Raw genomic sequence first — 26,573 nt, 5'->3', positions numbered from 1 at the left:
CTCTCCACCTAGAAGGACATAGAATAAATAAAAAACAAAAATTAAAAATTAAAAATTAAAAAAATGAAGTAAAATATGGGAAGGGTATCTTTCCCTTTGTGAAGGGTTTGGTTTGTGCATTGGTTGCTAATATGTTTATGTATGTTTGAATATATATCACTTTCACGTTCCCGTTATCATTAGTGCTTAATTTAGTAAATATTTTTATTTATAACATTCTTCTTTGTACAATTTAATATATCTGGAGAAAAAATAGGAGAGTTTTAAATTATTAATTAAGATATATAATAAATGCTAATAATTTTGGGATATTATTTATACCAGATTAGCTAATATATATTCTAAACCAACGCAAGTTGGCACAGATGGATGAGGATCTGTGTCCTTTAACCATCTCTCTCTGATTTCATATTCACTGGAGAATGGGAATGGAGCTTACTTACTTGGGAGGGTCACCTACTTTGTCTCTGCAGGGATTAGTCATTGGACTTTCGGCCTGATAGATACTCTGGTGTAAACAAAAAAAAAAGCTAATATATATTTTAAGAGTACAAGTTAAAATTATAAATTAAAATATTTTTTAAATGTAAAGTTTAATTTTTAATATATTTATTGTGCATTCATTAAGATAAAAAAATAAAAATTTTTTAAATGATTGAAAATACATTAGGACATGAGTATTAACTATTGTCTATTAAGTATTATGTGGATGCTACATAAAAATAAAAAAAGATGAAAAAATGATAAAAATTATTTTTAATAGATAATTAAATATTTATTTAAATGAATGTGTTATTTTATTATTATTGTTTTTTTAAAATAAATTATAAAGCCCTCTTTATTTTTCCTCTATAAAAATCATATTATCATAGTATTGTCTTTAAAATTAAGCCTTATTTTTCAATTGCTGCTTGGTATGTGGTCCCCATTAGGCATTTGGTAGTTCAAATCCAAAATTCCAGGTTGTCTCTTTAATTCCTATTTATGATATTACAATTAAACACCCTAAAAAAAGGGTAAAAAGAAAAAAAAGAGAAGAAGCACTATATAAGACTTTTTTATTTGCAATAGCAACGAATATAAAACAAGGAAATTTTGAACTTCTAGACTAATATTTTATTGTATTTTAAATATTTTTGTTTGTAATGTTAGTGTGTTAGCTAGATTAGTTGGCTGATTAGCTATAATCAATTTTAGTTGTAGTAGTTAGTACAGTTTCACTAATATATATATAAAATATTTGATAAATTTAGCAAAGGGCAAATCACAATAATAAACCAAGGGAAGCAAAATTTTACACAAATTCGTCAAACTAAAATTTGCTTCATGAATCCACCAATACACATTTATATGTAGTTCGAATCAGCCTGATTCGAACTCCATTTCTACATAATTCGAACCAGCTTGGTTCGAATTATACACAAACACACGCACACACTAATTCGAACCAGCTTGGTTCGAATTATACACTTATTAAAAAAATTAATAATTTAAAAATTAAAAAATATATATTTTATTTTATACATTACAAAAAAAGCTAACAAAATATTTAATTACGAGACTTCTTTGAAATATTAATGAGCTATCAATTCGAATTCCATACAATACTCTTTTGTCCATTTTTAATAGCTCATGAATATTTTTTAATAAATTTTTTAAATAAATTTATTTAAATTATACTACAAAAAATATTTGATCCTATGCAAAACAATTTTAAAAAAATGGCTTAAAAAATGTTAAGAATACTATAAAAATTTGTAACGTTCTAATGACTTAGGACATTAAAGAAATACTCTACATAGTCAATAATAATTTAGAAATTAAAGAAAAAATATTTTTATCATATATTTACCTAAATCACTAGAATATTATAAATTTTTATAGTACTCATAATATCTTTTAAGCTATTTTTAAAAAATTATTTTGTATAGAATAAAATATTTTTTTAATTGTTTTATATGGAATAAAATATTTCCTTTTATTTCTAAATTATTATTGACTATGTAGAGTATTTTATTTAAAATTTGAGTACATGTATGTATTTACCTAAGTTAGAATGTTACAAATTTTTATAGTACTCCTAACATTTTTTAAGCCATTTTTTTAAAATTGTTTTGCAGGATCAAATGTTTTTTGTAGTATAATTTAAATAAATTTATTAAAAAATATTCATGAGTTATTAAAAATGGACAAAAGAGTATTGTATGGAATTCGAATCGATAGCTCATTAATATTTTAAAAAAGGTCTCGTAATTAAATATTTTGTTAGCTTTTTTTAATATATAAAATAAAATATATATTTATTTAATTTTTAAATTATTAATTTTTTTAATAAGTGTATAATTCAAACCAAGTTGGTTCAAATTAGTGTGTGCGTGTGTTTGTGTATAATTCAAACCAAGCTGGTTCGAATTATGTAGAAATGGAGTTCGAATCAGGCTAGTTCGAACTACATATAAATGTGCATTGGTGGATTCATGAAACAGATTTTGGTTTGGCGGATTTGTATAAAATTTTGCTCCCTTTGGCTTATTTGAGTTCTTTACCCTTTAGCAAAATATATAAATAAAATTAATTATTATTTTCTCGCTTATAAGAATAAGTTTAGTATTTTGATTGGAATGAGTTTATAATTTTAGAATTATGTTATTTTGCTAAGTTAACTCTTAGAGTTAAATGTTATATAAATAAACAGTTTCCATTTAAATATTAGTAATTTATCTTACAGAATAATATTTTCTCCCTCATATATTAAGAGAAAAAACATAATATTTCAATTTCTCCTCGACCAATTACCATATTGAATTTAACATAATCAATTAGAAAAACTTAACTGTACTTATAATTTATTATTGGAATAGTATTAATTTTTGAAAATGCAAACATAGTTAGACTTTGATGAGACTTTGAGAGGTTTGCAATGAGTGAAATCATAAAGAAAAGGTAATTAATTAATTAATTGATGATTAAATACAGTAACACCAACTGTACTTCAACCCTTTCTGACTTTATCCATTCAAACTAAAGTACCGCTAACATATATTTATCTTAATAAAAAATAATCCTCTAAAGATAATACTGTATATTTGACTTATATTTCCTATATTAGATTATAAATATTTGGTATCGGTTAGCAGCATGAGAACAAATAAAAAAAAAAATTAAATAGAATAAACAAATCTGAAAAAGGAAGATTAAATTAAAAAAAAAGATTAAGTGACATATAACTACTCTATTTCAAAATAAGGTGTAAATTAATAATAAAAATATTCTCAAAATATTTTTAGATATACAGCCGTTCTTAATAAAATTTTAGATATTGGATTTTAATTTTTTTTGCAAACATAATCATAAAATAAGATATTTTATTTTTAAAATTTGATAATTCTACTATAAGTGATTTTTTTGTGAGGATTTTATAAATGATTAAACATTTTTAAGAAATTAAATAGCTATTCAGATATTTTAACATTTTTTAAATAAATACACCAATTTGTAAAATATAAAACTCATCTAATACTTATAATAAATTTTATTATTATTATTATTATTATTATTATTATCATATTTTAAAAATCTTTATTATTAACATATTTTAAAAGAACTGCCAATGAGTTATAGTTCAAATGACATAATCTCTTTATATTTATCTAAGAGATCGCGGATTCAAACCTCCCTAATTTTGGTAAGAAAAGAAAAACATATTCTAAAAAAAAACTAGTGATTTTCTAACTAGACAATATTTTTTTTGTTGGATTATCCAAAATATAATAAAATAAAATAAAAACAGAGAAAGAGAAAAGGGATGTGTTATCGGATAGGATGCTTTGCACGCCATTCAAAACAGCTTACGTCAGCGTCCCTAAGGCCGTTTCTTGCTGAATCTGAAAGCTCAGCTCCCACGATATTCTCAGCTCACCAATCACAATCCTCTGCACCCATGACCACCGGAGCCACTAATCACACACCCTTCATTCTTCCCATCATACTCATCACCGACACCCTACTTCCATCCAATGCTGGAAAATCACCCTCGGTCCCACCAATTACCTAACGCATACGGAATATTCCTCTATGCCAACAATCATAATATATATAGAGTCTTATGATATTCATTTTTTTTACAAAAAATTGGTATAATACATTTTTTTTAATGATATGCGATTATAGTTTAATACAGTTAAAAATAAAAATTAAATTTATAAAAATATAAACAGTATAATTTCTCTTAAATGTTTTGGTCATAACTCTTATATATTGTTATATGTTGTTATTCTTGTTAACTTTTTTCTTAAGCGAAATAAAGCATAATAGCCCCTTTCTTAATATTTATTTTTGCTTAGTTTAAATTATTTGAGTAAGTAATAAGAAAACTAATGATACCAAAGCTTTAAGGTGATGATCCAATTTGATTGCCGCGTTTATTTATAAGGATATACGATGGTGTCCTCTTTATCACACGAAGAATATAAAAATAATACATTGAATTACTCTTTTATTCGTACCTACTTAATCTGATTTAATTTGAGATGAATATCAAATAAAAAATTTTGTATTTATATAAAAAATATTTAACCACTAAATCAAGATCTTTAATTAAAAATTTGATACTTTTATTTTTTATAAGAAAATTAAATTTATTTAATAATATATACATACTAAATTATAATTCCAAGATCTTCTCAAATTATTGGATATTACATTTTTTTTTATGATTCGCGAAATCGTAGATAGAGTCGAATATCCCCAAATTAAGGACGATAATATTAAAATTGACATGTTATAAACATAAGTATAGAGTAAGATTGAATTTTAGTAAAAAATAAATTCACGAGTAGGATTAGAATTAGGTCTAAATCCTATCATATTATATTCATTATCACTTCTATATTGAATGGAGACACACTTTTTTTTTTTATTTTTTATTATTATTACTATCAAAATATATTCTTAATTCTAAATTTTGTGTGAAAAAAAAATAAAGATAAATTAGATTTTTTTTGTTTGTTCTCTCTTATATTTAGTTTATTATTAAATAAAATATAAAAATACTAATTTTTATATTTTTATTTTTTGTGTTATATTTTTAGTATTTTATTTTATCATATTTTTAAAATCAAATGCAACCTAAGTTGCATACAAAAAAAAAAAAGAAAATGAAAAAAATGCTACCAAATTAGTAAAATTTATTATTTTTATCCAACAATTAACTATTAATATTTAAAAGTGTTAGTTAAAAATATAAAATTAGACTAATAAACTAAATATATTGAGTTGCTAGCCAAAAGTACGGATTACTATAAATTAAAAATTACTGACTCTCAAACTTTTGTTTATAAAAAATTATTTTTTAATTTTAAATTAATAAGAGTAATTAAGCATTAAGCTGAAAGAAATTTCAATAGTTTTTTATTTTCGTATTTGTTTTTTTTTTCTTTTTGGAAATTATATGTATTCTCTATAAGAGATGGTTAAAATTGAGTTAATAAGACAACATTATGAGACTAATTTTTTTTAACGGAGTTTTAATATACAAAACTAGAACCATCATACATAAAAGCAATTAGGCATGTATAACTTGAAATATTTTCATTTAATAGGGTTTACGTTGCAAGCAATTATTTTTGTGTCACTTAGAATATAATAATAATTTTTTTGGGGTAAATTATAAATGCCAAGCAAAAATCCAAACAACTTAGATTTAGCTTACTAAAGTTTCTTTAATTTTTTTTAAGATATGTTTGTACTTTCAAAGAAGTATAAATATTTTATTTTATATTTTGTAAATAAAATTTATCCTTTTTTATTGGTCAACAGCAAATAATGCTAGTAAATGATTATTATAACAAAAAAACCATAAATAGTTAAATACATTGAATCAAATATTCGCTTACAAAAATATATTAATATCAATTATATTAGGTATATATTAAAATTAATCATTAAAGTTAATTATTAATATATTAAAAATAAATTAAATAATATTTATATTAATATATAAAATATATAATAATTAATTTTAATGATTAATTTTAATATATAAATAAAATTTTTGTATGAATATTATCACCTACGTAACCAGAGTTACACTATATAACCTCTCCAAGTAAATCTACCATATGTCCGCAGCATACCAAAATAAATAAAATAATAAATAATATAAAAAACTACCATATATCCGTGTGTAACACACTCTCCATTCTCCAAAATCATTTTCCTCTCTCCCGCCTTAATTTCATTCCATTTCCTCACTCATCCACCGTTCAAATCACTTCAAATCTAATGACACCAAATCCAACGGTCACAAAACAGGGTACAACATAACGTTCGTAACTTTCACGTACCCCATCATTCTCTCCCCCGCTATAAAACCGCAAGCCTCGCCGCACTCGAGCTCACATTCTCTCCGTGACTTACACTCCATTTCTCTCTGTGTTCCGGCGAACGCCGCTTTACATTTTTCCGGTGAGGTAACCGGCGGAGTTAGGTTTTTTCCGGCGAGAATGGGAGGGGCTATTCTGTCGGAGCTCGCGACGGAGATAGTGATTCCGGTATGCGCCGTCGTCGGGATCGTGTTCTCACTGGTGCAGTGGTTCCTCGTTTCAAAGGTGAAGCTCACACCGCACGCAACGTCGTCTTCGAGTGGTAACAGCAACAACAACAACAACGGGAAGAACGGTTACGGAGATTACCTGATCGAAGAGGAGGAAGGAATCAACGACCATAGCGTCGTGGTCAAGTGTGCCGACATTCAAAGCGCCATCTCCGAAGGTGAGATCTGAGCTTTTCTTACTTGAGATCTCGTTGTGTCGTCGGTTTATTTTTCTGGCGTGTCGTTTTTGGAGCTGAATCTAACGTTTTGTGTTTTGTTTTTTGTTTTTCTTATTTGTTCGGTTGAGTAGTTGTGTTAGTAAATAGTTATGCTTTCGAAAGGATAAGCTTGTTAGTGCTTGTTTGGATTTAAAGTGTTCGTGTTTCTGTGCCGTTTGCGGTCTTAACGACTGTGTAGATTAAGTTCCCGAATTATTGGAATTGAATGCTACTACTAGATATTATCGTGAATAGTGGATACACAAAGATCTAGCTTTATCTGTTTATCTGAAAGCCTGAAATATAGCTGTTGTCAAAATATCTTAGTGTTTTATCACTTTATGGTTTAATATGAAGTCGTTGTTTTTCTTATTATTAATCTGCTATTATTAGTACATCCGTCCTATTATTATCTAGTGTTAGTGCGGTTATTATTTTTAGTTGTTGTTATTATTATTTTGTAATAAATTAATAATTAATTAATAATCCATCTAGTACTGTTGATATTTTACTGTGGGGTTTTATCATATTACAAATTGTTCTGATTCCAAGAATGATGGAAGCATCCTAAATCGGTATATATCCTGCTGCCTGTATAAATATTATGATTTTGATGAAGAAAGTAATTTGCTTTAAAATAATCAACCTGACTGTGGTGGTTCCTTAATCTAGAATGCTGATACCTAATCACCGCATGGCATGTGATAGACTAATATGGCACATTGCTGATTTGCTTACACATTTAGTGTTGGGACTTGGATGGGTATTTTGGTCTTTGTACTTACAAGCTCTGAATTTGTTTGCAGGTGCCACATCCTTTCTTTTCACTGAATATCAGTATGTGGGAATCTTCATGGTTGCTTTTGCGGTTCTGATCTTCCTTTTCCTGGGTTCTGTGGAAAGCTTCAGCACCAAGAGCCAGGCTTGCACATATGACAAGACTAAGATTTGCAAGCCAGCCCTTGCAACTGCATTGTTCAGTACTGTATCATTCTTGCTCGGTGCTTTGACTTCGGTTCTCTCTGGTTACCTTGGGATGAAAATTGCAACCTATGCCAATGCCAGGACAACCTTGGAAGCAAGAAAGGGAGTTGGGAAGGCTTTTATCACTGCATTCAGGTCTGGTGCAGTGATGGGTTTTCTGCTTGCAGCAAATGGTCTTTTGGTGCTCTACATTGCCATTAATGTCTTTAAGATATATTATGGTGATGATTGGGAAGGTCTTTTTGAGGCTATAACTGGTTATGGCTTGGGTGGATCTTCCATGGCTCTGTTTGGGAGAGTTGGTGGTGGTATCTATACCAAGGCTGCTGATGTTGGTGCTGACCTTGTAGGAAAAGTTGAAAGAAATATCCCTGAGGATGATCCAAGAAACCCTGCTGTAAGTCACATTTCCCCCCTTTCTACTTCCTTTTTCCATTTTCTTCACAGGAAGAATTGATTGAAGAATAATGTAGTTATCTCATCAGTCCTCCCTGTATTTGCTGAAACAATTGATCCATTTTCATGATCTTATCAGGTGATTGCTGACAATGTTGGTGACAATGTTGGAGATATTGCTGGGATGGGCTCTGATCTTTTTGGCTCCTATGCTGAATCATCTTGTGCTGCCCTTGTTGTTGCTTCCATTTCCTCATTTGGAATCGACCATGACTTCACTGCCATGTTGTATCCCCTACTTGTCAGCTCTGTGGGCATTCTCATCTGTTTGATTACTACTCTCTTTGCAACTGATTTCTTTGAGATCAAAGCCGTCAAGGAAATTGAACCAGCATTGAAAAAGCAGCTTATCATTTCTACAGCACTCATGACTGTTGGAATTGCAATTATTAGTTGGCTTGCTCTCCCATCGACCTTCACTATTTTCAACTTTGGAGCTCAGAAAGAAGTTAAGAGCTGGTACGTTAAGTTTGTTTTAATGTTTTTTTATGGGAAAAAATTGTTTGTTGAATTTCTTGGCCTGGTTTTGTATATACATAGTATTGCTTTAGATTATTCCATTAAAACCTCGTGTCTCCGTTTCTTGATTATATTCCCATATTTCATTTATTTTTGTTATCTTGGATTGTTGATAACGTTTTTAATAGAGTTGTTTTTACATGGTTGACATTTTCAGGCAGTTATTCCTATGTGTGGCCGTAGGACTCTGGGCTGGACTTATTATAGGGTTTGTCACGGAATATTATACAAGCAATGCTTACAGGTAGCTGAATGCTGAGTTTCTGACGTGCCTTACTATATTTCATTTATAGATAGATGTGTAATGCCCTTAACTTCCTTTTTGTGATTGACTTTCAGCCCTGTACAAGATGTTGCTGATTCCTGCCGGACTGGAGCTGCAACCAATGTCATCTTTGGCCTTGCGCTAGGATACAAGTCTGTCATTATTCCTATTTTTGCCATTGCCATAAGTATCTTCGTAAGTTTCAGTTTTGCTGCAATGTATGGAATTGCTGTGGCTGCCCTTGGAATGCTTAGTACCATCGCTACTGGATTGGCTATTGATGCCTATGGACCTATCAGTGACAATGCTGGAGGCATTGCTGAAATGGCTGGAATGAGCCATCGTATCCGCGAGAGAACTGATGCACTTGATGCTGCTGGCAACACAACTGCTGCCATTGGCAAGGTAATTTGAAGCTTTTAGAGTGGTTGCATACATTCAGCCTATATTTTTGTTCAAATGACTATGGCGTTACATCTATGCTAAAATATAGATTAGTATCTATAGCCTTTATCTTAATTAAGAACGAGTTAAAAAATATTCTAATGTTATTGATTACTTCTTATCCTCTGGTCATTTCATCATGATTATCAACCCAAAGTTACACCTGAGTTATGTGTTCTATTCTTCCATCACTAGGGATTCGCCATTGGATCTGCTGCTCTGGTATCTTTGGCCCTATTCGGTGCCTTTGTCAGCAGAGCAGGAATTTCAACTGTTGATGTCTTGACTCCCAAGGTCTTTATTGGACTCTTAGTTGGCGCCATGCTCCCCTACTGGTTCTCTGCCATGACCATGAAGAGTGTAGGAAGTGCAGCTTTGAAGATGGTTGAGGAAGTTCGCAGGCAGTTCAACACCATTCCAGGACTCATGGAGGGTCACGCCAAGCCTGATTATGCCACATGCGTCAAGATTTCCACTGATGCATCCATCAAGGAGATGATTCCTCCAGGTGCCCTTGTCATGCTTACACCACTCATTGTCGGTACCTTCTTTGGTGTGGAAACTCTCTCAGGCGTTCTTGCAGGTGCTCTTGTTTCTGGTGTGCAGGTAATATCAGTTACTAAGACTGCATTATGTGAAGTTCAGTTGGAAGTATTGTGTTCCAACATTCCTGTCAAGTTTTCTGAATCTTTGTTCTTTTGAATTGTTTTTTCAGATTGCAATATCAGCATCAAACACTGGTGGTGCCTGGGATAATGCCAAGAAGTACATTGAGGTAAAGATTTTTAAACTGGAACTTTTTTGAGAATGCTTTTTTTTTTTCTATTATGGAATTTTCATTGTGTTTGTTCATTGGATGATAAAATTCGCTGGCAATTTCTTATTTCAGGCCGGTGCATCTGAGCATGCTAGGACCTTGGGACCAAAGGGATCTGATCCACACAAGGCAGCTGTTATTGGTGACACCATTGGTGACCCTTTGAAGGACACTTCTGGGCCTTCACTCAATATCCTTATTAAGCTTATGGCCGTGGAATCACTCGTCTTTGCTCCATTTTTTGCCACCCATGGCGGCCTTCTTTTCAAGCTCTTTTGAATGAGTGGGAGCCACTCTGGTAGTAGAGGCTTCTTTTACTTTTAAATCCTATTTTTTGTCGGAGCTTTCAGTCGCTTTTTTGCCTTTTATTTTGTACCAATCAATAGCTTCTTTCCACCTTTAGGTAGCTTCTTCGATTATGAGAATTCCAAATTTGTCACAAGAACTAGATTTTGCCGACAAGGATTTTCAATTAATTTTCCGGCTTTGGAAGATGCCAATGTTTTTGGGAAATATCATTATTATCAATTTCAAAGATAGATTGGACGGTGTGATTCTTCATTCTTGTAATCTGATTTCAGGACCCGTAGTAACTTCGAATATTAGGAAAGGGGTTTTCATATGCTTTTATACCAAGAGATTTACTATTAAAAAATGACGAAATTTTTTGTTCAAAGAGCATGTAACAACTCGATTCCATTTGCTTAAAGAGATCAATCATCAATGCCGTATTACTCGTTTAAAGGTTTAATTGTATCAGTTTGCAAACGGTATCCTTTTCCATTGCACATTTGCACTTGAGTCAAGATCAGCAATGAAATAATATATAGCAATTATTAGTTTTATTATTATTTTAAAAAATTCTTAACAAATAACAATGTATTTCTCTGTTTCTTCTTGTTTCAAACACTAATACCGATCCACACACTCCTCACAAATACATGACTTGTTTATTATTTATAAAAAATAAGTGTATTTTTCGAAATTGAAATCATCTTTGATAACCAGAGTGATATTTTTTCTTTTGGGGCTTATTTTGCAAAAAGCTAATTTTTTAACCAAAATGACAATTTACTTAGATAGATATTACCACCTTTATTTTAATAATATCAGTTCTATATAGCAGTTTTTTCTTTTAGTTTACCCCAAAGGTTAATATACTTTTAAGGGCCCTACTTCTAATCACTTCCTTAATCAATTCCTGTATTTATAAGACTCTTAAAACCATGTGCATTCGATTTAAATTTATATTTATTAATATGACAAGATAAAGTTGGATAATATATATATATATCGGGTAATTGATTTTTTTTTCTAAAATGATAATATAAAATTGAATATACGTGTTGGGAATGTACTTGATAATTCAATTTAAATCCATGAACTTTTTTTTTTCATTTTCTTTCTTTTAGGTGAACTTATTATTATTTTTTTTTTCATTTTCTGATTTTCTATTTTTGGGATCTCTTATGTCTGAAGAATCCACAACTTTTTTTTCTTTTTACCTCCCCAAACGCATAACTGAAACAAATTGGCGAAAAAAAAAAAAAACTCAGACACACTTTTCTGCTTACCTTCTGGAGAAACGCTGCGACAACAACCAAGCGGTGGGGTCAGCCAGTGGAGGAGCTTCGGCGACTGTGCGGCGAGTTCGACGGTGGTACTTCGTTGGGTGTGATTTTTTCTTTCCCTTTTCTTATGTAAACTTCTTTGGATGGGTCTGGTGTCCGACTATGATGATTATTTGATTGATTTATTAAATTATGTTTTTTTGTTTGTTGGAGAAGATAGTGCTGAAAAATTCTTCTGTGCTTTTGAGCTATGGATTCAGTGTTCAGATGATGTTTCGCAGGGTTTTAAATGATGAACTCCAGGTGTTTGATAAAAGTTCTGTAGGGATATTGTATCAAGACATATTGTTGAGTTCATTTGTAACAAGAATGAGTACAATAACGTATGCATATTACGGTGATTGTGTATTAGTAGTAACTAACATAACAGGCTTTACAAATTACTCTCATCACATTGCATCTTATCGTGTTATATTGCTGTAGTTTGTTGTTTGATTGTGCTATTGGGTTAGTGTGGTGGTGAGGGGTAGGAAATGGAAGATATCAAGCATATTGAAAGGCTCTATGAATAAAATAGGAAGAACATGTTAATAAAATCATGAATTGAGAAGATAAAATAAAGAGGATCTATTATTTATTTATGTATTGTTCTTAAGTATATTTACTAAATACAATGGGAATTTGAAGGGGTTTGGTGGACAAATTTTTCTTCCAAAATGGAAGTTATTGACCTAATTGCTATATAAGTACTGCAATTAGGTCAATAACTTCCATTTTGTATGGATTCCACCAAATGATCCAAAGGTTTAACTTGTTGCACCCTCACTTTACAAGGATATTCACTTTAGAAGATCCATCAAAGATTGAGTGCTAATGTGGATAATTGATTTGAACAAGTGATGTAGTTGTTGTTCATCACATGAGTCAATCACCTTCTTAGCCTACCATTCCAAAACAAAAATCACCACAAGCATGCTAGTTTTGAATCTATCATAGCCTTGCATCCGATATTGATTCTACTTGCATTCCATCTTTTTTTGTTGGTTTCATTTCCTTTTTGCAGTGAGCAGCCATGGCTCTGCGAACAGTGACTCGAAAGTTGGGCAATAAGTTGTTTCCTCTCTTGTCTTCCACATCCCACCTCCATTCGCATGCCACCAGTTTTGGTTGGTTTTCACTTCTTGTTCTCTGCAAAGAATAGTGTCTTTTATTCTTTTATAATAATAAAGTTGGACTTTTTCCTTTTCTTTTTTCATGACACCGATTTGTAATTAATACTTTGTCACGTTTCACTTTCAGGATTCAAGGAAGTGAAAGAAGAAGAAAAGGCTGCAATGGTTGGGAATGTCTTCTCAAACGTTGCTTCTAACTATGACCTCATGAATGATCTCATGAGTGCCGGGTTGCACCGGTTGTGGAAGGACAGGTTACATTCTCATTGCTGCCTTTCGGTTGTATTATTGTTTCCTAAAGTTTAGATTCTGAATCCCGTTGCTATTAGCATCTGACATTGAATAAAATCCTTTGTTTTCTACTCACATCTCAGACTGGTTTCAAAGCTCAATCCTTTTCCTGGAATGAAGCATCTTGATGTGGCTGGTGGCACAGGTTCATAACTCTACTTTCTACAATGTTTCTGTTCTGAGCATATGAATATGAAGTAAATTCGGATCTGTTATAATTTATATGACATGAAGGGGATAACCCATGTGAGATACTTGTGTACCTGGAAGATATCATAGACTTGTCCATTTATTTAAGGGAGAGACGTTTTAGTTCATGAGGCACTTGTCACAGTGAAGTCTACCTGCTCCGAGTTTGCTGATCTGTCTTTCTATTTCTTTTTTAGCTAAAGCAGTTTTTAGTTTGCAGCATACTCTTAAATTTTTATTCATAATGGGCATTTTACTCGTGTTCTTGTTGAATGTCCAATTACGAAGTGTACAGGAAGGAATTGTTTGTTAGCTGGCTGATAGTAGTCAAAAAGTATACATTATTTGAACAATTTTAATGTTGCAAAAGACTCATTACGGCAATACATGGCATTTTAACTTTGTTCAAAAGTAAGCTGTGTGCGCTTCATGTTCAATTGTTTGTTTGAAGTTTCCATGACGAACATAATTATGCAATGTGTATTTTTATTTAAAATAAAGCTTGCTTCTCTAAGCAATATTCTTGTTGGTATGGATTTTAGAGGAATAAAGTGTTGTTACTGCTGCATATCATCTTTGCTATGCTTCATTATCCTTTATATCAAGGATAAGATTTCATGATTTTACAGGGGATGTTGCTTTCAGAATCTTAGAAAGGATAAACAGAGTTAAGCAAAGAGGAATTCAACGTGATTTTGAAGATATATTAGAGGCAGAAACTAAGATATATGTGTGTGATATTAACCCTAACATGTTAAATGTTGGCAAACAGCGGGCCTTGCAGAAAGGTAAATGAGAGTGCCTTACAATGTCATTAGTTATTTCTGACTTTTATAAAGGACTTTGGTTCTGCATACTTGTATTTATGTGAAGTGAATTTCTGCTAACAATAATAGGTTTCACTGAAGACGGTTCCCTTGTATGGGTGGAGGGAAATGCTGAAAGCTTGGGATTCCAAAATGATTCAATGGATGGTTACACTATAGCATTTGGGATACGGAATGTCACACACATAGAGAAAGTTCTCAGTGAAGCTCATAGGTAGGCTTGCATTTTTTAAAGATGTTGTAACTTGTGTGCCATCGCAGCTTATGGCTACTGATGGAAATGTATGGTTTATCACTTTCTGGGTTGATCATTTTTGACAGGGTACTGAAGCGTGGAGGCAGGTTCCTTTGCCTTGAACTTAGCCATGTGGGAATTCCTGTATTTAAAGAATTGTAAGTATCATTTGCTCTGTTTTGCAAGAATGCTGCATACTGGTTGTTTCCTTCCGAAAAAGGTGATAGAGTAGATATTGATACAAGAGAAAGTCTAGGGGGCCAGCAGATTTTGTGGTTTTTAGCCATCAATGATGTTTTTAATGGTGTGAGATTGCATCTAATGGTGTAGAATCATTCAATTTCCTTTTGATGGTTAAGTGCTGGCCAGAATTTAACAAAAGTGTTGGCCCCCTAGTGCTCCTCTTGATATAATGCATGCTAAATTTGAGAAATAAAGTTGAACAAAATTATTCAGTAATGAATGTAATCAACGCATACACTCTATGGAATACATATTCCATATTTACATAGAACTGTATAATTTCCTCTTGCTTATAGACTTCAAATTTTGGGTAAGAAACTAGTGTATTTGAAAGTAGAAGGAAACTAGATAACATATATTTACAGAGTGGGTGAGATGTCTTCCAAGAAAGATGGAAGAAAAGAAACGAAAATAATGAGCCAGCTGAAAACTTACAATCCTTGCATGCCTTCCTTGCGAATTAAATCTTCAATGTTCTGCTATTCATCTTCTTGCAGGTATGATTTATATTCTTTCTCCGTTATTCCATCTATGGGAGAGATGGTTGCTGGTGACCGTGAATCTTATCAGTACTTAGTTGAGAGTATCCAGCGTTTCCCTACACAGGTTTTCATTCTTTCATATATTGGTAGCTGTTGATGTTCTTACTTCTTTATCAGTTGCACTTGCTAATGGATCTCTTAATTCTTCTCAACATGGCTGGATTTAGTATACAGTGAGCCTGTATTTTGTGTTCGGAAAAGATGGGAACCAGGTTTTGAGTAGGAAGATGGGTCGTAGACCAATGAGATGATATTCCACATTTCTTTGTTACATATGATTTAATTTTAGCAAGCTGCGTTCCCAGTTATTTAACTCAGCATTATCATCTGTTTTTCTACCATGGAGCTTTATCTTCAATTTTTGAATATTTGCTTATGCTTGCATGTTTATGTATTATCATACTAAGCATTGTGCAGAATTTGCTCTGATATATTCATGTCTAGAAATTTTGCTTATGGGGGATTATCCTAATTATCCTATTCTATGTTGAATTTGCAGGAGAAATTTGCATCAATGATTGCTGATGCAGGGTTCCAGAAAGTAGAGTATGAGAATCTAGTAGGGGGAGTGGTTGCCGTCCATTCAGGGGTCAAAATCTGATATTTTCATGACCTTTACGCACATGTATCTAATAATTCACAATCCTGATCTTCTAAAATACAAGTAAAATACATCTGAACCATTGATGAGAAAATTAGTGGTTTCATATTTAATAAGCAAAATTATATGCATAACTACCCATGTCACATGAAAGTTGAAACCATTGATTTTCTCATTAGTTCAGACATTGCAATTTAATCCCTTATCCAATAATTTATGGATCTTTCTGAGCTGCTTATAGGCATGGATGCCGATGTCAAGTGTGATAAGTCATCATCTACTCAGAGAAGAGTGACTCTGTTAGAATATGTTCTTTAATTTATGCGGTCATAGTTGGCACTTGCAATTCACAATTTTGGTGAGAATTTGTATATAACTTTTTTTACTTATGTTAAATTCTTTACCAAGAAGATAGAAACAGAATTGACGTTTGGCATGTTTGTGTTACGAAAAGAAGAAATGTCGTGTGGACGGAATTCATTTTAGAAAGCTGTTAGAGAATCATCAAAATTTATTATTTTTTACTATTAATTAGATATCAATATTTAAAAATGTAGGTTAAAGTATATTGTTGAATTATTAAACTAAAGAAATTGAGTTGACGACTAAAAATAATAACAAAAAATAAAATTTTGATAATGTTCTAACATTTTTCATCATTTTATGTATGTGTAGACTCGAGTTATTATTTTGGTAATTTATTTTGAACAAGTGGCGTATTAATATATATTAGCACAAAAAAGGAGAGAAAAAACTCTTAAGATATTTGTTCAAGTACCGATAAAATCTCATCTGAACTTTAAACAGCGATTGAAGTAGCCTTACTTTTTCATCTGCATATATGTAATATTGTGGTTTTTAGTGAGTACAATTAGATTAGATATTCATGATGCATGGTACAATTTTCTGATCAATTACTAATATATAGTGCAAAGTCACAAGCAATTGAGTAGTAGAAGCAACAAGTACCATACCATTCTAACCAAATAAGTGGAGAATAATTTGTACCAAAAAAAAGGTGAGAATAATCCATTCATTTCTATAATTATTTTCTTATAAAAAATATAATATAATATATACAAGTGGCATTATTAATTTATTATTATTCCAAATACGAGTAGTAAATAATAGTACCTATTACCTTCGCTTTTAAAATATCGTACAATAAAAAAATGAATAATATATATTCGGGAATGAATTCTCTCGATTGTTAAAAAAAATTGAAGGTGTAAAGTGTGATCTTTAATCCTTCATTGCTTTCTTTTTTATATTTATTTTTGGTTTTACCTATAAAATTAATGATAAAAGATCACACTTTACTCTCTCAATTGTTAAAAAAAAATTGAGAGAATCCATTTTTTACGTATTTATTCGTAGAAATATGAATAAATATGATGCAATAATTAATAGTCATTAGTCTAATTTTAGCTATAATTTTATTTAAATACAATAAATTATATAAAATTTTAATCTACATATTAAATAGGTATATACAATAATATAAAAAAAAAATAATTTATTCTCTGTCTTAAGAATTGCCTAATTAATCTTCACAGTACCACTAGTAGTATAGAATAAAAAGAGGCAAGAAACAGGGGCGCAAAAAGAGTGGCGTCATTGCGTGCACAAAGCTCACAAGCCATCCCTCTAACGGGTCCCACTCAGCCTTCTTCAAACGGATAAAGTCAACAAACAAATCCCTCTCTCGCTCTCTCTTTATTATTCTTTTCCCTCCTTTCTTATCCACCTCGCTCTCCGAACCCATCGTACTCGCCACGTGCCCTTCTTACATTGCTTCGGATCCAGCTTCGGTATCCAGCCACGTAGCACTTCTCTCTTCCCCACCCACCCTCACCTCTCTCACCCACCCAACACACCCACACAGAAACACTCACTCACTTCCTTCTTTCTTTTTCTCTGTTTTTTTAACTCCCTTTCCTTTACACTCACTCCAAAATTTCTCAGTTTCTTCTTCTTTCTCTCAAAACAGGAGAGAGGATCTGCGCGCCTTCAAACGATGTCGTTTTGAGCTTATCGCCGATCATGTCAAGGTGAAACTGTTACTTAGCTTTTTCACCATTTCGTATTCTCTGCTCCGTTTGTTTTCGCTCCAAATTCTGCTTCCTTCTTTCATTTTTGTTTTCAAAATTTTCATCGCAGCTTCCAGAAACTTCTTTTCACTTGTGTTTTTTTTATTCTTACGTTTCGTTAGTTATCATCTGGAAATTTCGAAGACAATCTGTGGTCTGTGGAGTATGGAGACTCTGCTGTTTGATCATGGCTTCTTACTTCGTAGATCACCATATCTAGCTAGTTATTATTCAGCTTGATCATTTATTTATTTTTCTCTAAATATTCGTGTTCATCGTTGATGGAACTCGGAGCCTCTTGCGATTGGAAACAAAATCGCGCTGTTATTATTGTTAGTATTATTTTAAAATTTTGCTTCATTATATTACTGTAATTTATAGCGTTAGTGTCCTAAGATTCTGTATTTTCACGTGAATGGAACCGTTCGAAGAGAATCTCTGGAATATGGAGCATCGTGCGGTTGAAAAAAACAAATGTATTGCGCTGTTATTAACTTATTGTTGATATTAGTTTAAGAGAAAGATGTTAAATGTTGATTATGATGCGGTTGCTGTAATTTTCAAGCTGTTAATGGCTTCAGTGTGAATGATCAAGTATACTGAAAACTTTTTCATCTGTGCTCTTTCGCTCTCTGTGTCTTTTATACAGGGTGACGTTGATTGCATACGTTCATTTTTGGTTATTGATTAGAATATACTAGTGTTCTGGTGCAATTTCTGTGACAAATATTGATTACAAGATATTTCCTGGATATGGGGGGAGCGTGTTCTAGGAAGCCCGAGCGGGATTCTGAAGATAGTCCATGTAGAGGACTTTCACGAAGATTTTGCAAAAGTGGGAGTTTGAAATGGTGGACATCCTCGTTCGCTTATCCTTCTGTAGATTTCCATTTACGGAAAGGAGATTGTCCATCGCTGTTGGAGTTGTGCATCAAGAAAATAAATGAGGTATTGTTCAAGAAAATGTATCCTTCACCGATGGACTAAATTTTGATATAATCAACAGCAATTTTTATTTCAACAGGATATTGACAGATATAATTCATTTTCTATGCTGCCTCGGGATATAAGTCAGCAAATTTTTAATAAATTGGTTTGTTCCCAACGCCTAACCAGCGTTTCCCTTGAAGCTTTTCGAGATTGTGCGCTTCAGGTATATACTTTTAATTAACTCTGCCTCTGGATTTCTAGATATTTGTGCGCTTATGATCTAAAATGTTATCATGCTGCTTTTTTTACAGGACCTTGACTTGGGTGAATATGCCGGTGTTAATGATTCTTGGATGGATGTCATCTCATCACAGGGTTCATCATTACTTTCCGTGGATCTTTCTGGGTCTGATGTCACTGATTTTGGGCTGAGTTACCTAAAATATTGTGAAAATCTCCTTTCCTTAAATCTAAATTACTGTGATCAAATCTCGGATCATGGACTGGAGTGCATCAGTGGTATTCTTCCTTTTCCTTCATGGAGTCTTTGTTATGGAATCACAATAATTGGCAGTTATTCACATATTTCCTATATTTGAACTTGGTTGTTGGTCCCCTGATACCTGGCATTTGTTTTTGGTGTTGTGTTTGCATTGGGCGTTTAAGTTGTTTATCAAATATTTAAGTGCTTATTCATCAGCCACTAACTGAAGGTTTATGACGACTGTTATACTATATACCAGGTCTGTCAAACTTGACAAGTTTGAGCCTCAGAAGAAATGATTCAATATCTGCTCAAGGAATGAGTATCTTGTCTGGTCTTGTTAATTTAGTCAAGTTGGACTTGGAGAGATGTCCTGGGATTCATGGAGGCCTGGTTCACATTCAAGGTTGGTTATCAATCCAATATTTGTCTAAAAAGTAGAACATTACTGATCAGTCTTCTTTGGTTCTCTTCAAGTACCCCCTGTTTTATTAGTGTTCAAAGGATGTGTGAATTTTCTATTCTAGCTGTTAAACTTAATTAATTTGTACAGGTGCTAATGTACCTTCATGATGCTGTGTCGTTTTCTACAACAATCGTTTGCGTATTTCAATTTTAATTGACAAAAATTCCATCAACGATGTGGAATGTAATTTATGGATCAGCCAAGTAGTGTAACGATTTTTAAGCCACTGTCCACCTTTTAAATTTGTTGAGTACATTGAATATCTAAGATAAATATGTTGTTTGAGATAAGGAAATATTGATCTTCTCCAGAAGCAGGAATTGATATACTCATTACACTCAGAAACTTTATGTGAAATAAATAATGTCACCCTTAAAAATGGCCTAATCTCTATTGTCCATGTTAATCACAAGTTGTGTAGAAGGAGAATAACAATATGAAGGAATTCTATTATGCTGGTTGTGTTAATGTAGCATGGATGGAAAACAGAAATAGATTTCCTTGAGACATTCAATCCAATCCAATCCAATGATTTGTTGATAATTTTCAGGTTTAACCAAGTTGCAATCACTCAATATTAAATGGTGCAATTGCATAACCGATTCTGATATGAAGCCTCTATCAGGTTTGTTTCAGCTTGCTTCCCTTTGATTACAGTTGCTGAAAATTTTAAGCATATTCTTCCTATTTTCAGTTAGTGTGCATCGTGTTTCTGCCATTACACATTGTTTATAAACTTTATATAATTGATAGCTGCTTTCTAATAAAATTAAAAGATGTCTATTCATACTGATAAAATGGGATGCATTGTACTGGTTCATTTTATTTCCATCCAGCAATGACATTGCTCCAATGCATTATGGCAAATGATGTTTAGCTGTAAGGTCTTTTTTTCTTTTTTGAACTAGTTGCCAATTTCAAAGAGGCTATGATGCCATATCAAAACCTTTGCTCCTGAAGGCTAATGAGTTCAAGTGTGTGAATACTTTTATTTCTCTAAGAAAGAACACATTGCAACTGTGCTTAACTACTGTATAATTGTCAGTTTGATGTGTACATATAGAAGTATAGTCATTGTTGTCTTAGTCAACACATGGTTCAATGATTAACAGAACAATGTATTTTATTCAATTTGCTTCCAGAGTTGGTGTGTTTGGAGAGTCTTGAGATTTCTTGCAGTAAAGTCACTAATTTTGGCATCAGCTTTCTAAAAGGTACTTCCTGTTTCCTTGTATTATTGTGGTGTTTCAGAACAATCAGGATTTTTTATTTTATAGGTTCAACCTAACATTTTCATCTTCTTCCATGGATTTTTCTTTGTTTTCTGTTTTTATGTGAATATATGGTTATAATTCTGAATGCAGCTATCAACTAATCAGTTTGTCTTTTCTGGGGAAAAATTTCAGTTATATATGCAATCTTGTGCTTCATTTCTTTGATGTAGACTTCAGTTGTATAAATCATTCTTGGAAAAGTCTCTTTGTTTTTCCTTTTGTCCTTGTAATTTCTGAAGTTGATATTGTTTTAGTCAGTCAGTAGACATGTTGCAGTGTGAAATATAAACCTATATACAATACTAGCATCTCAGCTTGCCAGTTTGAACAGAATTCTTGAGTTTCAGTATTTCATAATTATCTATGCTTCATTAATTTTCGATGATGTCCTGGTTCATTTCAGGATTGCAAAAGCTTTCCTTACTAAACTTGGAAGGGTGCCTTGTAACAGCTGCATGCTTGGATTCTCTTGCAGGTTTAATTGCTTGATATACTTTTATGCTTATTACATTGCCGATCTAGAAAATTGGCCGCTTTATTATATTCCCTAGAAACAATACAACTATACAACTACTAAACCTATAAACCAGCCAGCATATTTAAGGATATCCTGCAGTGGTGCCATTGTGAGAATGGTTGAATTCTTGTCTTCTCTCTCTAGAAAACTCTGCATCACCCTCCAAAATGATACTTCTGCACCCCACATTCCAAGCAAATAATAAACCCTCCTGTTAGCTCAGCTCTATATTAAAACTTCAGAGATGCAGATTTGTCAGTGTACTGCTGCTGTAAAATGTTTTCCATCATGTTTATTAGTATATATTATAGATTAATATGTCCTTGTTGTTTCTTGCCAGATCTTCCTCTCTTGTCAAACTTGAATCTTAATAGATGCAATATTACCGACGACGGCTGTGAAAAGTTTTCACGTAAGCTGTTGGGACTTGTCTATCTGCTATTTTTGTTTGATAATTATATATTTTAAAATATGCTCATCTGTTTCAAATTTCTTGTACCATAAGAATTATTGTGGACAAGGCAGCCGTAGAAAACTTTTTATTTTAACTTTTGCAGGGCTGGAAAATTTGAAAGTACTCAACTTGGGATTTAATGATATTACTGATGCATGTTTAGCACACTTGAAAGGTGAGAAAAATATGGACCTGCTCTCTCTCTCTCTCTCATAACCCATTGCAGAAAACACGGTTTTTGGTCTAACTTTCTGTGATTCCATGATTCGATATAATAATTTAATGAGAAATGTTCAATGCCCGCAATAGTCCAGAACTACTTCTTTTTTCCTGTAAATTTTATGTCACGAGATCCAAGTATAAATAGGCTAAGTTCGTATATGATTTATGACGGGATGTAGTGGCGATTCATTTGATCCACGTAACTGACTGCTTGGGACAATGTTTTATTGTTATTGTTGTCATCGTATGTGGCAGTCCAACTCAGCAGTCAACACTTCCAAATTATCAATTAGATTTCAAAAATATAGGAATGAAAATAAATGAAAATAGAAGTATTTACAATCAAAGTTCAAAAGATTTATTACGGAGTTTTTTTTCCTTAGCAGTATTGACAAAGTTGGAGAGCTTGAACCTTGATTCATGTAGGATTGGTGATGAAGGGTTGATCAACTTGGCAGGTAGGTTCTTGAATATTTTGTTTGTTTCTGGATGAAAATAAAAATGTTGCGAACAAATTTTGGGAAAAGTGAAAAATAAGTAGCTTGCACCTTTCCTCTCGGTGGCATAAATGTGTCCAATATAAACTCAAAGAATGATGCCTTACATGTGATTTGTCATTGGAAATGCCACTGTCCAAGGGAAAATATGACCGACTTTTTTGGCCTATGCTTTTTAGGCCATAGGCAACTGAAGTGCTTGGTATTGTCTGATACAGAAGTTGGAGATACTGGGTTACACCATTTGTCAGGTTAGATATGCTAGTTCCTTATTACTTGTTCTATTTGTGTGCTTTTTGGTGGAAATAACTGCTTGTATTTGTAATGATGTCAGTTTTGATATCTCAACATGTTTTCAGAGATACTAACAAATTTTTTTTCTCATATATCAAGTTGTTGAGGGCATGTAGGACCTATTCTCTACATATGTAATTGTGTTTTCATTGTATTCCTCCTTACAAAATTAGCTTCATCCTTCCTTTCTCCATTTTAATGACTGGGAGGGGGGAAATTGAGGAAAAACTGAACTTTATTTCAGTTGATAAATATGTATTACAGCATGTGGGATTTTCTTGTATAACAAAGTAATTATTACCTAATAATTGGCAATCAATGGCTGATACTAATGTACGTGTAAATTACAACATTAATACAAGTTATCTGATATGAAAACTCTACACAATATTGTACAGTTATACGCGAAATGCAGTTGTAATAGCTCTCTCCTTCATGTTAAATACTATAATGTATAATGGAAAGCTATGCTTTATAGAGGAATCTTGTTTTTTGCTTTGCTTTTTTAGAGGGGAACCTTTATCCCCCAATGTTCTGTGATTATCATTGCCGCAGACTCTTAACAGTTTTTTATTATATCATTATATATTCAATTTCTCTTAGGATTGTCTGGCCTGGAGAAAATAAATCTGTCATTCACTGTGGTTAGTGATAGTGGTTTAAGGAAACTGTGTGGACTCACATCTCTTAAGTCACTTAATTTGGATGCTCACCAAATTACTGATGCTGGACTGGCAGCCCTTACAAGTATGTGTTGATATGGATGTACTACAATTCAAAGGAATAACTCTATTTCTGCAAACTCCTATTCTCTTCTATCTAATTGATTTGCTATTACTTTTTTTCCCCACTCATTGAGCTTTAGTGCTTGTTTTGGAGCCATTATTAAAAAAACATCTTTTTAATTTTTTTTTATATGTGTGGGAAAATATTTTTAATACAAGTACAATCACTAGAAAAAGGTAAAACAAAAAAAAAGATATGTTTTTGAGAAGTTATAATTTTCATTTTCTGGAAAAAGATATTTTCTATAATATGAAAAAAATATGTTCAAGGGTAAAATAAGAACATTTAATATTCATCCTAATGTAAAAATTTTTGAAAAGATAAAGTCTACATCCAAAATAAAACAATTTTCACTTCAGAAGTTCCTTTCAAAAAAGATCTTTTTAGAGAAGATCGTCCAAACAAGTCCTTAGAGTACTTTGTTTCATGATCTTCTAAGCTTAATGTTGCAGCATCCATAGTTCTCACTTTACTGATGCAGGTTTGACTGGGCTTACTGACCTTGATTTATTCGGTGCCCGAATCACAGATTATGGAACAAATTATCTGAGAAGTATGTCTAATGTTACTTAAATATGTTTCAAGTTCCCTGGATTTTTAGTTTTCACATGACTGGAAGTTGAAATATGACTCTCAGTTGATATATGGTCCTGTAATTGTTTTCTTTGTTTCTCACCAAGTCTAGTTTTAATTGTTACAGTTAAATTGCATGAACTTATGAACTTGGATTCTGTGAAATTCAAGTAGGAAATGTTTTTATCTTAAATCTTAATTGTGAGAGCATGTCCTATAGGACATCTGTTTGATCAGATCACTTGATATCAGTTAGATGTGGAGCTCGAACTCTCTTCCTCCGTCTCGCACGTTTCTAGTTTGGAAAGGATGATGCACCTTCTGGGCTGATATAACTATAAATTTGGGATGCCTTCTTTCTGACAAGCTCCATAAACAATTTTAGTTTTAGTTCCCAAATATATATTGTATAGACTTCTATGCTAGTATTAAATCTTTTGCTGCTTCTGTTTGATTCCATTTGGTTATACTCGAAGTTTACCATTTTGCTCAACTGTATTATATTACAGAATTTAAGAACCTGAGGTCCTTGGAGATATGTGGTGGAGGATTGACTGATGCCGGTGTGAAAAATATTAGAGCGCTTTCTTGTCTTATGTGCCTAAACTTATCACAAAACTGCAACCTTACGGACAAAAGCCTGGAGTCAATTTCAGGTATGCAGTGCCATTGCCTTCAGAAACCCATGACTGCATTTTTTCCCCTTTGTTTTCCACTTTGCGTAAATACTAGCATGAAGAAATAATAATAGTAATAATAAAAAATAAGTGTATTAGTATGCACTATTGCACTAACCTCCTTTCTTTTTATTAAATGTGTGTAATATTAACAAACAAGATGGTAAATGCCTGGCATTATAATTAAGAGGTTGCGGGTTTGAATCTTAGAAATAGCACAAATATGTTTCTACATTATGGAAGGCATTTTAGGAACAAAATTTGTGTACCAAATCATCCCTTTTCCCCAATTGTATAGAAATATAAATTTTATAATAGACGAAGACAACAAGCAATAATAATAATAATAATAAAGTGGGCTTGGATAGATAAAAATTGAGCGTGATGTATTTTGAGGTGTTGTGAAATATGCAGACTCTGGTGGTATTATTTCGTTGCTCAATGTTTGTGCACTCAAATTTCAGGGCTTACTCGATTAATCTCTTTGAATGTTTCAAATTCTCGCATCACCAACTCTGGTCTGCAGCATTTGAGAACACTGAAGAACTTGAGGTCTCTGACATTGGAATCCTGCAAGGTGACAGCATATGACATAAAGAAACTAAGATCAACACACCTCCCGAATCTGGTCAGCTTCCGGCCAGAATAGGTAGTTCGGGGAGGAATTCTAATCTGTATATTAGTATATATGTAAATATGGTACCAACATCATATTAGGGAGGAACATGGAAAGACAACCTCAAATCGTGTATAGGCTTATTGGGCTTCATGAAAAGGTGTGAATTGCCTCTGCTCTGTGAATATGTTATTTATGAATTATGATGTAAAACGATGATTCTGGGTTGCGTTAAGGTGATGGGGGGTGTGTGGATAGATTTATAATCCTCTATCGTCTCTATGCACACCTACGATACCTTTATAATTGAATTCTCTTTGCGTTGTTGAAATGTTTTAGGTTGTGATTTAAAAGTTTGCACTTGGAAGAATAAACATATGAATAATATTTTTTAATCTTAAAACCAACCTCATTAATAGTATATGTAAGGGTGGCAAATGGGTCTAGACCCGACGGGTCGGCTCGCATAACCGTCAAAAAAGGCGGGTCGGGATGAAAAATTGGGACCGATAAATAGCAAAAGTCCGCCTAATTTCACCGTTTAAATCGCGGGTTTTGGTGGGGTGGGGTGGATTTTTCCGTCGGGCTTAATGTTTTTTAAATGAGGGGATATTTTTACAATTTTTTTTTATCAAAACTTAACTTTTTTTAACCTTACAAGAGTATGAAGATAAAAATTGAGTGGTTTAGATTATGTTTATGTTACTTTGGAGACAATATTTATAAT

General features: G+C 32.4%; 3 protein-coding genes across 16 annotated transcripts; all 3 read left to right on the top strand.

Annotated features, from left to right (window-relative positions):
• The first annotated feature begins 6,121 nt into the window (after nt 1-6,121).
• On the top strand, nt 6,122-10,834 carry LOC112775929 (pyrophosphate-energized vacuolar membrane proton pump). Its single transcript, XM_025819838.3, has 8 exons — nt 6,122-6,771; nt 7,617-8,191; nt 8,330-8,709; nt 8,927-9,013; nt 9,109-9,439; nt 9,674-10,084; nt 10,194-10,253; nt 10,368-10,834. The coding sequence occupies exons 1-8, from the start codon at nt 6,504-6,506 to the stop codon at nt 10,572-10,574; spliced, it is 2,319 nt and encodes a 772-aa protein (XP_025675623.1). The 5' UTR covers nt 6,122-6,503; the 3' UTR covers nt 10,575-10,834.
• Nucleotides 10,835-11,611: 777 nt separating this feature from the next.
• LOC112775930 (2-methoxy-6-polyprenyl-1,4-benzoquinol methylase, mitochondrial) lies at nt 11,612-16,455 on the top strand. 3 transcript variants are annotated; one of them, XM_025819840.3, is made up of 9 exons: nt 11,612-11,967; nt 12,930-13,032; nt 13,166-13,292; nt 13,413-13,474; nt 14,148-14,306; nt 14,415-14,559; nt 14,667-14,738; nt 15,321-15,429; nt 15,865-16,455. In XM_025819840.3, exons 2-9 carry the CDS (start codon nt 12,939-12,941, stop codon nt 15,964-15,966), a joined length of 870 nt encoding a protein of 289 aa, XP_025675625.1. In that variant the 5' UTR covers nt 11,612-11,967; nt 12,930-12,938; the 3' UTR covers nt 15,967-16,455. The 3 variants fall into 3 exon arrangements, with proteins under 3 accessions (XP_025675625.1, XP_072083194.1, XP_072083195.1); XM_072227093.1 differs by lacking the exon at nt 11,612-11,967 and adding an exon at nt 12,083-12,249; XM_072227094.1 differs by lacking the exon at nt 11,612-11,967 and adding an exon at nt 12,088-12,169.
• Nucleotides 16,456-17,496: 1,041 nt separating this feature from the next.
• Nucleotides 17,497-26,177, top strand: LOC112779562 (uncharacterized). Of its 12 annotated transcripts, none has more exons than XM_025823864.3 (16): nt 17,497-18,017; nt 18,706-19,004; nt 19,063-19,209; nt 19,298-19,505; nt 19,730-19,876; nt 20,487-20,561; nt 21,079-21,150; nt 21,614-21,685; nt 22,068-22,139; nt 22,285-22,356; nt 22,790-22,861; nt 23,080-23,151; nt 23,798-23,941; nt 24,462-24,533; nt 25,063-25,209; nt 25,695-26,177. In XM_025823864.3, exons 2-16 carry the CDS (start codon nt 18,810-18,812, stop codon nt 25,877-25,879), a joined length of 1,752 nt encoding a protein of 583 aa, XP_025679649.1. In that variant the 5' UTR covers nt 17,497-18,017; nt 18,706-18,809; the 3' UTR covers nt 25,880-26,177. The 12 variants fall into 12 exon arrangements, with proteins under 12 accessions (XP_025679649.1, XP_025679653.1, XP_025679651.1 ...); XM_025823868.3 differs by having other exon boundaries at nt 17,573-18,017; nt 19,081-19,209; XM_025823866.3 differs by having other exon boundaries at nt 17,573-18,017; nt 19,081-19,209; nt 22,787-22,861.
• The last annotated feature ends 396 nt before the right edge of the window (nt 26,178-26,573 follow it).

Source organism: Arachis hypogaea, chromosome 19 (genome assembly GCF_003086295.3).
Source record: "Arachis hypogaea cultivar Tifrunner chromosome 19, arahy.Tifrunner.gnm2.J5K5, whole genome shotgun sequence".
Lineage (NCBI taxonomy): Eukaryota > Viridiplantae > Streptophyta > Magnoliopsida > Fabales > Fabaceae > Arachis > Arachis hypogaea.
This window is presented reverse-complemented; position numbering and strand designations above follow the sequence as displayed.